Source organism: Theropithecus gelada, chromosome 9, assembly GCF_003255815.1.
Source record: "Theropithecus gelada isolate Dixy chromosome 9, Tgel_1.0, whole genome shotgun sequence".
NCBI lineage: Eukaryota > Metazoa > Chordata > Mammalia > Primates > Cercopithecidae > Theropithecus > Theropithecus gelada.
In genome coordinates this window covers 21,253,358-21,265,974 of record NC_037677.1, presented here as the reverse complement: position 1 = coordinate 21,265,974, position 12,617 = coordinate 21,253,358, and the positions used below count along the sequence as shown (strand labels likewise).

The 12,617-nt window shown below is 34.7% G+C and overlaps 1 protein-coding gene across 4 annotated transcripts in view; it reads left to right on the top strand.

The window, feature by feature from the left end:
• The window catches only part of WAC (WW domain containing adaptor with coiled-coil), an 88,862-nt gene that overhangs the window by 62,852 nt on the left and 13,393 nt on the right, over window positions 1–12,617 (top strand). For 3 of the 4 annotated variants that reach the window (XM_025395755.1, XM_025395754.1, XM_025395752.1), the window contains exon 7: window positions 805–1,113. The exons of the other annotated variant lie outside the window; for it this stretch is intronic. In XM_025395755.1, coding sequence (XP_025251540.1) covers window positions 805–1,113 — 309 coding nt within the window. The remainder of the gene's footprint in view (window positions 1–804; window positions 1,114–12,617) is intronic. 4 annotated transcript variants of the gene reach the window in all.

The following is a 12,617-nucleotide window of genomic DNA, read 5'->3' as shown; positions in this document are numbered from 1 at the left end:
ACTGTTTTCAGTATTTCTGAGCTTAAAGTATTTTTGTGGCTTTAAATTGAAAGAGGATTTGTTTTTAATACACCTAGCGATAAGTAGATTGTTCTGACTGTGCTGCAGGTGTTGGACTTCTATTTTCAAATAGCATTATGCATCATGATTTTATTACTAACTCTCTGGTTATTTGTAACATTACTAAAAATACTACAGATTGGTTTACTTACTGTATTCACAGTTCATCATAACTTCAGTCATCTTAAAATGATTTCATTTAAGCCTTCGTATAAACTGCTTTAGAGGCAACTAATTAGCTAATGTAGTATTTAGAAAGACCAGGCTAATAAAGCCTAATATTCCTTTGCAGTCGAACCACTGTGAATAATTCAGTTATTAAAATCTATGACCCATAGTGTAAAACAATGAAGCATTTATTTTTTCTGCTTTTAAAACAATTTAAAAATTTTTATGAGACGGTATTATAACTCCATATGTTGATTTTTGTTGTTGTTGTTTTTGGTATGTTTTGTTTGAACTACAGTGTGATTCTAAGGAATCCTTAAAAAATGTGTAGCCCCTTGAAATATGAGTATAGATGAATATTTATAGTTGAGCAAAAACTCCTCTTCTTCCAGTATTGCATATTTACATGCCAGTGGTAAACTGCAGACACTAACTGGGTTTGCAGTTTTATAAAAGAATATGTAAGTACAAGTATGTTGCTGAATTAGCTGATGTTAAAGGTAGGATTCTAATGTAATCTTTTTTCTTCCCCCTTCTGTCATTCCAACATCTGTTTTTTCGAACTGTGAACTAAAGTGGAAGACAAGCATTCCAGTGATGCCAGTAGTTTGCTCCCACAGAATATTTTGTCTCAAACAAGCAGACACAATGACAGAGACTACAGACTGCCAAGAGCAGAGACTCACAGTAGTTCTACGCCAGTACAGCACCCCATCAAACCAGTGGTTCATCCAACTGCTACCCCAAGCACTGTTCCTTCTAGTCCATTTACGCTACAGTCTGATCACCAGCCAAAGAAATCATTTGATGCTAATGGAGCATCTACTTTATCAAAACTGCCTACACCCACATCTTCTGTCCCTGCACAGAAAACAGAAAGAAAAGGTATGCCATTATTACTAGATGCTGCACGTTGAACTATAGTTTCTAAGTTTCTTATATATTACATTATTTCCTTTGGCTTATAAGTCTCCGAATTATAAATTTTTTAAAAAGTCTTTTAGAATGTTTCTGTGTAGAGTTAGGTGTAGAGTTAGCAATATTTAGCTTTTTTCTTTAATTTATAATTATCCAGCCTCAGAACTGTTTCTTGCCTCTGGATTAAGTCAGGTGCTTAATGTGTAACAATAATGGTTTAAGTAATTTTTTTAAAGTCAAATAACTGTCTCTTCAATTTTCTGTTTTTGTGATCATTGTCTTGACAGTTTATAAATCGTCTCAGTTTTCTCTTAATATGAATAGAGATATTTTAAAACTAATTCTGTATAACATTTCATTATTGGTTTCAATTTGCGATTAGAAAATTAAGTTGTGGGCCATAAGATAAGGAGTGTTAATGTCTGAATTGGACCTTAAGTCTGAGGAGTGGAAGTTAAACATTGCAACCCAAATTGTGTTTATCCAACTCAGTGTCAATAATCACAGCATGTTTAAAAAGTTACAGAAAACTTTTAAGAACAGCTACTTGGAAGGTGTGACACAACATAAGCAGTGTGATGAAATTTGCATAGACCATTCACAGTCCGAAACTTGTACTTCATAGTATGTTTTAAGAGTCTAAGGAAATTAAAACGCAGTAAATAAATTGTCACAGGTAAATCCATTAGCAGACCATTAGTAAGTGTTGATGCACTTTTAAATGTCCTGTGGGTTTAGGAGAGGCTTGATACGTTAATTCACATTGATTTAATTTGTTGGCAAAGGGCTCAAATAGTTGAATTTCTTTTGTTTCTGATTTCCCCTCTCCTTGAACTACAGTGTGATTTTAAAGAATCCTAAAAAAGAACTTGTAGCCCCCTTAAAATCTACATTAATATAGATTAATATTTATAGTTGAGCAGAAACTAAACTATCAATACATGTTGTTTGAAATTTTCGTATATTACATGTTATATGTTTGTAATACATGCGTATGTACTATGCATGTTATTTGAATTTTCCTTGTTATTCAGCCATATACTTTATATATCATATAGTACATAATGTGTCAGATTAATGCTTGTTCCAGATGTCAAATTCGGTCAAGATGGTTTGTACCAACATTTATAAATAACATGTCGGATTTACCCTGTGACAGAATTAAATTTGCAAAGAGAAATACTGAGAGATGAAATCTGAATTAATGCTATAGTTACTATATTTTCCAGAGGACATTTTGGTTTTTTAAGTTCCTATAATTTTGACAGTTTGCTCACAGAAAACTTTATTTTAAAAATCCTTGTCAGTTAGAATTCTGATGGCCCTTTGAAAGTATTTATCCTATGTCACCTTTGTACATTTAACACTTTTAAACTCCTTTTTGAAATTCTTCCTCTGGCTTCTGTGATACTACCCTCCTTCAGTTGCCTATTTCTGTTCCTTCCTGCTTGTTACATATCAGCATCTCAGCCTTTTTTTCTCTGTTTGGTTCTTTTTCTTGTTCACCATATTCCTTGGTAGTCATTTTGTTACTGTTATGACTACCAAATCTTTAGTTCTAGTTCAGACTTACATGTCTACGTGTAAACTCTCAGTATTTGTTACATATCCTCATATACAATGTGTCCCTAATTTCTCCCTTTCCCACAATTTATTCTTAGATTTGCAGTAATTGACAACACTGTTCTCCCTAACTTTGCCTTATTCTTAAACATTCTCACCCACCCACCCATTGACAAATCTTGGACTCTCTCTCTCAGCACTCATTGAAATTCAGATTCTCTCTTTTAATTGTAAAAATCTTTCGTGGAGATTTCACTTACTGAAATTCAGATCATCTCTCTCTGTTAATTTGTAAAAATCACTGTGTTGCTTAGACTGGTCTCAAACTTTTGGCCTCAAGCAGTCCTCTGGCCTTGGCCTCCCAACATGCTGGGATTACAGGTGCAAGCCACAGTGCCTGGCCAGGTTCTCTTGAAATAATCTGATTATCTTCTTACCCAGTCTATCCACTTAACAATGGCATCATTATACAATTTAAATTGAATTGTGTCAGCTCCTTGCTTAGAAACTTCTAGTGGTTTTTTAAACATCCAAATGATACAGTCCATACTTAGTAAGATTATAGCAAGCACTTGACAGGATGGTTGCAGTCTGTTTTGCTAGCTTGATCTCCACCCATTTCACTCTTAATTCTCTAATTCATCTGTTGCAAACTTGGACATTTCTTAGGACTTGCCATTATCTTTCCTGTCCTGAGCTTTTGCTAAATAGAACATGTTCTTTCTTTGATTGCTGTCCTGTTGAATCCAGTACTCTATTGTTACAAAACTTAAACATTGTAATTTCAGTTTTTTCAATTAGATTATATCCCCTTTAGGGCTCAACATTATGTTTTACTGTATTTCATACTTTATTCGTCTTCTAACCCTTCCCTATGCAGTTTGATGCTAATTGCCTTATGTTCATTTTAGTTTATTCCTTAAAACAACACTGTGAGGGAAGGTGGTAATATCTCTGTCTTAGAAATGAAGAGCCTAAACATTACCCCAGTTCAAACATGTAGTGTTAGAGGCAGCTTCTCCACAACCCTGTTCTTTCCTCAAAACCAAATATAATGAAAGACTAACATACAGCACGTCTATGTCAGTTCGGATGCTCGTAATGTAAAATTTCTGACAGAGTAGATTCGAGTTTAAATTTCACGAAGTGTGTTTGCTAATCACAAGCATTATGTGCCTAATTTATATGTAGTATTCTTAAACTTGTAGGAAGAAACTCGATTACCTACCATGGAATTATCTGTTTATATAGGGGAAATTGTGCAGCCTTTCCAAGTACTTCTCCTTGTATGTTAATTGAAGACTGTTACATCCTTAGATAAGTTTTATAGCAACTGTAATCTTTACAGATTGTTTTCCATTTAGTCTGTTTAGATTGTTCATTTAGATTGTTCTTCGTGTTTCTGAAGTGTCTATTTGACATTTTTTTTTTCCTTCCTCAACGGGGACATCCATGTTATTTAAATTAAGCTTTCTATTGACTCTTCTCATCAACTTAGTGATTTTACTTGTTTAGGTTTTTCTTAACAATTAAATAATTTATATTAAGCACTGATGGTTCAAATCAGGTTGGCCTGTTGGTGTTAAGCACTAATAGTATAGCTGAGCTCTGTCTAAAGTTGTCAGTGGTGGATGCTGTGTACAAGAGCAGAGTCTTTGTCTTTCTTAACCACTGCTCTATTCCTAGTGGTTGACAAATAATAGGCAGTGTGTAAATGTTTGTTGTAGATGGCTATACAACAGTGTGTAAATGTTGGATGGATGCCTATACAGCGTGTGTAATGGATGTTGTATAGGCATCCATGTGGTATGTATAAATATTTGTTGTAGATGGATGCTATAAGAACAGGTGTTGAGAGTTGGGAGCACTTGCACTGGTCATGGTTTAAAAAAGTATTTGAAGAAAAAGAAGTTTGCATATGTGTTGTGCATCCGATTAAAGCATACCAGCAATGGATTTATATCTGTTTGATGCCAATGTGTCATTTGAGAGAAAGAACCTAAGGTGAACTCAAGGTTTGTGCCTATGTGAGTGGTCAGAAGGGTAGAGAAAGCTGCAGAGCTCTTTACTTTTGCAGAGAACAGTCTTGATGTTAGGTAGAGTGAAACAAGGGAGTGAGGTGACCCCATTTAGGTCTATATTTGTTTGTTAGGGGAACATTTGAACATCTATATATGATCACTTTATTGGACAACCATAAAAAGAGAAACTCTGATACACCAAAAAAAAAAAATGTAAAACTGAGTTTTACCAGTTGGCTCCCCAGTGGCCATTTTAAACCTGCTCTAACTCTGCCATCCCTTCCAGATTTGTGAAATGACAAAAGAGGAAACGTGGGTCCTTACTGTTTGCTATGACCAGGTTGTCAGGAGAGTTTAATAACCTTATTCAATAAGTTCCTTATTTAGTGATTTAGAATTATGATTTATTAGCAGAGATAAATGTGAAAACAAAACAAAGTAGCCATAGGATTAGACCTATTTAGTAACCTCAAGCTAGCTCTCAGTATGAACGTATGTAAATAATCACATACTCACATGCTGGTGCCATATGTAGTGGGCAGGACAGACTAGTCATGTTAATATGAGGTGTGAGTCAGTCACTTGCAGTAAAATTCACTTCTGTTTTTATGCTATCTGTAGACTAAATGACAATTGAATGAAGTCAAAAACTTCAGTATGTATTAAAGCTAGGCTCTTATAGCTGATGTAAATGGTCATTAACTGGCAGTGGTAGCACTCAGTTGATTTGCTTTAAAATAATTTTCAGGGTTACTACTCATGAAAAGTAATAAAGATTGGCCATAGTTATTCAAATATTTATTGAATAATCGAATACATTGGTGTAGGAATTTAGTCTTAGTCATTAAGTTTAACTAGGTTTAGTCAACTTAATGAAGAAATAACTGATCAAAAGAGTATTAGGAAATATTGTTTGTAATTTGAGGGTAAGGAAAATATTCATCAAGACCCAAATGGATTTGTCTTTTTAAAAATTAATAAATTTGACCACAAATAACACATTTAAAACTTCTTTATGGAAAGTTAATAACAATAAACTAAGGTTGAAAGATAACTATCAGACAGGAGAAAATACTTGAAACATAGGTAACAAGATATGTTGAAGATACATAAAAAGATACAAAGCATTATGAGAAAGACAATCCAATGGAACAATAGACAAAGACTATGAACAGAAAATAAGAAAAGGGCAATTGCACCAAATACAAAAATTCACTGAGAATGGATCAAAGACCTAAAGTTAAGAACTAAAACACTAAGACACTTGGAAGGAAACAAAATCTAAATGGTATTGGAGTTGGCCATGATTTCTTGAAATATAATACCAAAGCACAGGCAACAAAAGAAAAAAACAGGCACATTGGACTTCATCAGTATTAAAAAACTTGTACATCAAAGGGAGTGAAAATGCAATTCATAGAATGAAATAAAATATTTGTAAATCATGTATGTTGATAAGGTATGAATGAATATACGTAGAAGTCCAGCTCAACCACATAAAACAACATAGTTCATAAATGGGCAAAGGACTCGAATAAACATTTCTGCAAACAAAACATTCTGGTGGCCAGTAAGCACATGAAGAGATGCTCAACCTCATTAGTCATTAGGGAAATGCAATTCAAAAACCATAATGAAATAACAGTTAATACCCGTTAGGAAGACTATTATAATTAAAAAATGGAAATAGGTGTTTCGGAAGATGTGGAAAAATTGAAACCCTTGTACTTTTGGTGGGAATGTAAAATGATGCAGCTACTCTGGAATATAGTTTGTATGTTCTTCAAAAAGTTAAACATAGGATTATGTGTAGGATCCGGCGGTTCCATTTCTAGATACATACCCAAAAGAAAGGCAGAGACTCAAACGTGCTTACATGTGGTTGTTCTTAGTAATTCACAACAGACAAACATTAGAGACAATCAAGTGTTCATCAGCAGAGTGAAATTCTGATACATGCTACATACAACATGGATGAACCTTAAGAATATTACATGAAATAAGCCAGGAGGAGAAGGACACATTTTATGATTCCACATATACAAGGGTACCTAGAATGGGCAAATTCATACAGACAGAAACTGGAATAGTAGTTACCAGGGACTGTTCGGTGGTGTCCGGGGTGGGAGTGGGTGTTAAGTTTCTGTTTGGGAAGATGAAAATGTTCTGGAGACGTATAGTCGTGATAGCTGCACAGAAATGCGGATGTACTTAATGACATTGCCTTATACTTGTAAAATGGTTAAAATAGTAAGTTCGATGTTGTGTATACTTTACCAGGATAAAAACAATGCAAGAGAAAGATTGCTAGTGCATGTTGAAAATTAAGATTACTATGAGGATATTTTTCACTCTTGAGACTAGTGACAATGGAATGTTTCTGGGAAGCACAGTATGTGGAGTGTGTAAGTGGGTCTTGCTAGTATGGGATGTCACTTTAGCAATGTCTGTTGGAAATTGCTTATCTTTTGTATGTATTAACATGAAGATTTTCTCAGTTGAATAAAACAAGTTAAAAAAGGATACTGTCTTCATTATAAAACATCAGTGTATTTATGTACATTTATAAATGCATTGAGATCTAGAAGGATACATGAGTAAAAATACTCATGAATTTAAAAATTAAAGTCACAGATTTAGGTGTTGTCACCTACCTACTTTATGTTTTTTTTCCTTACTACACTTACATACATCTTCATAATTTGCTCTGTGTCTCCCATGTAACACCACTATTACAAAATAAAGCAGGCTGCCTTTGTAGCAGTAATTTGAGTTTCACGTGTTCCCTTGTCCTGCTCAGTATTAGAGCAACTGTCAAAACACAACAGGAAAGTAATGATTAGAAGTGCACTTACTACCAGTATCATTTTAGATCTTCCGTATATTGAAAAGGATTTGAGATACCAGAAAAATTCAGCTCAGAAGTAAAGTTTGGCTTTATTTACAGTAGTTTGCAAGCGTACCTATAGGAAGAGTTGAAGTGATAATTTAAACCCTAGAAAGAGGTTATAGCAACAGATTTTTATGTGTCTAGCCTTTGGTAAGCTGCCACCCCCCACCCCCCACCCCAGCAGAATTTGGAAATACAAGTGAATTATTTATAATTACAAAGCATTAAGAAGTGTTGTCTCTTAAAGCAAATACCTACAACTTAAAATTGAAGGGTGACATTTATAGCACATACCAAATAATTGGTCAGAGATACACAAGGCACAGAAATATCAAATGGGAGAGTGAAGGAAGGTTTAAAATAGCTTAGGAAGAGATCACAAAATATCTTTTGAAAGATCATAGGCACACACAAGTCAACACTAGAGCTAAAACTAGGTATTCCATTACCAAAGAGTGATTATGAAAGACCATTTAAAGTAGGAGTGTCCAATCTTGGCTTCCCTGGGCCGCATTAGAAGAAGAATTGTCTTGGTCCACACATAAAATACGCTAATGAAAGCTGATGAGCTTTTTTAAAAATTGCATATTTTAAGAAAGTTTACAAATTTGTGTTGAGCCACATTCAAAGCTGTCCTAGGCCTCATGGACGAGCTTGATCTGTAGTCTAGGTTTCCTGAATGCTTGGAAAAGTTTGCATTGAAGCAATGAGAGTCGGGCTGATACTCTTCAAGAGCAGAAGAATGCATTGAACTGAGTTGTTAATGAGAAACACTGCATTCTCTCTTATGTAAATTCATTTGTGTTTAGCTGTTTTCAAAGATGTGGATTTTGTATTTATGTTCAGTTTGTTGCAAACATGTAAAACATGTTATTAAGCATGTTAGCCTCATATCCTAACAAATTAGCCTAAAAGGTTTCAGACAAATGAAAGTGTTAATGAAAATTAGGTATTTGTATACTAAAAATACACTGTTTTTTAAAAATTATTCCAAAGTTTTATTGCCTTTGTGTTTACAAAAGGTGGTTTGAGTTATTTTTATAAGATTATTTAAAATAACTTAAATTTGTCTTTACATAGTGTTACTTAGCTTTATGAGTATAGCATAAAATGAGCTGTTCATCATTTTCTTTGACTGTTACATCGATGGAAGCATAAGGCCTACCTTCCCAGCATTATCAAGTTTTTTTTTGTTTGTTTAGCATTAATCAGTTTTGAGGCCAATAAAGATGATTGGCCTAGAAGTTAAATGCAAATGCACGTGTACATGCTCCTGTTACCTGTATTGAAGAATGCTGTCATTAACTGGCATCCAAGCAACAAGTTTATGTTGATGCCATTTTGGTGCCAAGTCCTGTTTTCTACAAGGGCTACAGAGAAAAGTACAACAGGCCGGGCACAGTGGCTCATGCCTGTAATCCCAGCACTTTGGGAGGCCGAGATGAGCAGATAGTTGAGGCAAGGAGTTCAAGACCAGCCTGGCCAACATGGCGCAATCCCATCTCTACTAAAAATACAAAAAATTTGCTGGGTGTGGTGGCATGCATCTGTAATCCCAGCTGAGGCAGGAGAATCACTTGAACCTGGGAGGCAGAGATTGCAGTGAGCCAAGATCGCGCCACTGCACTCCAGCCTGGGTGACAGAGAATGACTATATCTCAGAAAAAAAAAAAAAAGTACAACCCAGTTCCTCTCCTGAGGAAGCTCATGTTCCTAGTACAAAGGAGGGATAATAAATGTTATGTAATAGAGGATACTGAGTAATATGCTAGATTTGGAGTAAGGGCACTCCAAACCAAAGGGAAGGGGCACCCAACCAACACTTTAAATATAAAACTTCTACCTTTTATAATATTTCAGTGATAAAACGATAAAAACTACCTCTCAGAATAGCATTTTATGTTTGTATTATAAAACTCAGTCCGCTATTAGTATTATTTATGTAGATTGAGGCATGTGACATAAGAAATATGTAAATAACTTGCAACATGCTATGGAAGGACGTTTGTATGTGTGTCTTTGGTTGAGTGAGTGGAGCAATAAAGTGTAAATACAGCATGCTGAAGACCTGCTGGATAAAAGATTTTGCTTCTGTCCTTGATTGTATCCTTATTCAACTCAGTTCCCCACGTTGCGCTATATTTTTTCTTTTTTGCTTTGTTTTTCTTTTGTTTTTAAAGTTAAAAGGAACCTTGGAGGTTCTCCAGTCTATTTTTGCATAAACAGCAAGTAGTGCCAGAATCACACATAGAACTTTTACAAGTTGTTAGATATGCCCAGGCTTCCGTTCAGTAGATGTGGCTTGGAGCCCAGGTATCTGTTTCGTTTAGTTTTTTAACTTTAAAAGTGATTCCGATGAGCAGTCTGTTGAGGACTAACACCTTTCTTAGAAGGTTTAATAAAACCAAACCTTTTCATAGAGAAATTCTGGCCTTCAGAGATGTCACTTGCCCAAGAGTCCCATAAATACTAAGTAAGATCAACTGATTTCCACACTACTCACCTATAATTCCCCAAAACTGCAAAAGAAGTCTATTGTTGGGGTAAATAAACTTATTAAATAGAAATTAAGGATGTTTTTGCTAATTTTGGGTGATGATGATGTGTATTTGTTTTTGATTTTGGAGTATTTTCCCTTTTGCTTGTCTTGATGAGCAACACTGAAGGAGTTTTAAGCCCTTCTGTTAATTTTTCATGTCTCGTAGATTTGGTAGCATCAAATAAAGTTGTAAACACCTTGCACTTTCTTCTCCAACTTGTTTCTGTTAAAAGCAGAAGAAAATTTACAGAAATAACAAAGAATGAAGATAATTTCAGGGGGATATTAATACTAGTTTAATTCATGCAGTAAGTAGAAACAGTGTATTTCATTATTAATATTAATCAGGATGCCCCCAAATTGTGTGTGAAAGAACCTTAAGAGGGATGCGATCTGGAGAATACTGCTAATAGACTCTAATTGATTGCTGCATAAAATACAATAGCTGAAAGCAGTGGGTTTTTTTGTTTGTTTGTTCGTTTGTTTTTTTAAATAAAGACCAGGTCTCACTCCCATTGCCCAGACTAGATAGCAGAGGCTTGATCACGGCTCACTGCAGCCACGACTTCGTGGCTCAGGTGATTCTCCCACCTCAGCTTCGTAAGTAGCTGGTACCACAGGCGCAGGCCACCACACCTGGTTAATTTTTTGTATTTTTAGTAGAGACAGAGTTTTCCCATGTTGCCCAGGCTGGTCTTTGAAATCCTGGGCTCAAGCAATCACCTGCCTCAGCCTCACAAAATGCTGGGATTATAGGCATGAGCCACCACATCCATCTGACAGCAGAATTTTCACAAGGAAAACTTTTATCGTTTTATTTGAGTTTCTTTATGCTTGTCTATGACTCCAGAACAGCAAAGCTGAAAATAATAGGCAGTCTGCTGGATTCAAGCACCCTCCTTTAAAAGTGTATACCCTTACACAAATAAAAATATCTTAGTCCTTCTGAGTTCATCATGGTTAATCAACACATTTTTGAACTGTACTTAAATCAGGTATAAGATCCACACTTTAGAGAGCTATTATCCCTAGTTCTTTTGAGCATTATAGTAGTGTAAAAAGACTCATAGGCAAGTCTGTTTTCAGTAAGCTTGCTATTACTGTATATATGATCTTGAAAATCTTAAATAGATCGTTTCTAGTTTTGTGCTAAAATAAAGCAAACAATGCTGTTCTGATAGTCTTTGAATATTTCTCCTGATTTACATATATCTGAGTTTCTCTGAGGATGTGTACCTAAAGGGGAATTACTGGGTCATGTAGTGTTTGTCTCTTCAACTTTTCGAAATAATGCCAAATTACTTTCCAGTGTGGTTGTATCAATTTATTATCCACCAGAAATGTTAAGTAAATGTTCTCATTACTCTTTGCCAACATTTGGTATTGTCTAACTTTTAAATTTTTGCATTATGGTGAGTGTAAAGGGTTATGTTGCTTTATTTTACATTTTCCTGATAATGAAGTTGAGCATCTTTTCTTGAATTTCCTAGGCATTCAAGTTCCTTCTTTGAAATAATGTCTTCTGTACATTTTTCTATTGGACAGTTTGTCTTTTTTGACTTATAGAAGTTCTTTAAATATTCTGATTACCACTTTGAATACAATTGTTTTGCTTTTTGTAACTTGACACGTCTTCTGCTTGGTGTTACAGATACCTTTCTGTGTTTTCCTCTAATAGTTTTAAAGACTTAAATACCTGCACAAAAGTTCAGTCTACCTTTAACTGGCTTTGTTTTAAATGTAAGTTTTAAAAAATTTGGCAGGACATGTCCTGCTGGCAGTGTTCTTTTTCTTCAGGATATGGAATCTTCAGGATTTATGTTACTAGCTTGTCAAATACTATTAACAGTGCTCTTGGAGCTTTGATTACAGGTACTTTAAATCTATATAAATAATTGAAACAACAACTTTCAAATAATTTTCCATGCATATTTTATGCATCCTTTATTTCTAAATACTGTAAGGTGGGTTGTTTTTACTATGAAAGTGTCCTTTTAAATTTTAATAATCTTTAATTGAAACAAATAGCTCATTGGCTTATATATTGAATTACAGAAGGGAAGTATGTAGTTACAAAACTCAGTTATTAAGTATAAAAGTCTTTTCTCATCATGTCTTTAGCCCATTCTGGTTGTAACCACCTTGGTACCTATCCTGATTTGTGTTAAGACCAATGTCATATTTAGGTAGGTTGTTATTGTGGCCATAAACATTTTTCACCTTATTTTATGAGATATAAATTAAATTCTGTAGAATAATATTGTCCCTTTATCCTAATGGAAGCTTACTTGAATATGTGGTTAATAAATAATTGTCTTTGAGATAGCGTTGCTAGTGGACAGATTGGTACTTTTCAAATCAGATATGGGTATGATTTACCAGGTTTTATGGCTTCAGGTTTATCTGACTTTTGTTGTTCAGCTTTCTTACCTACGAAGTAGGGTGAGAAATGTCTAAA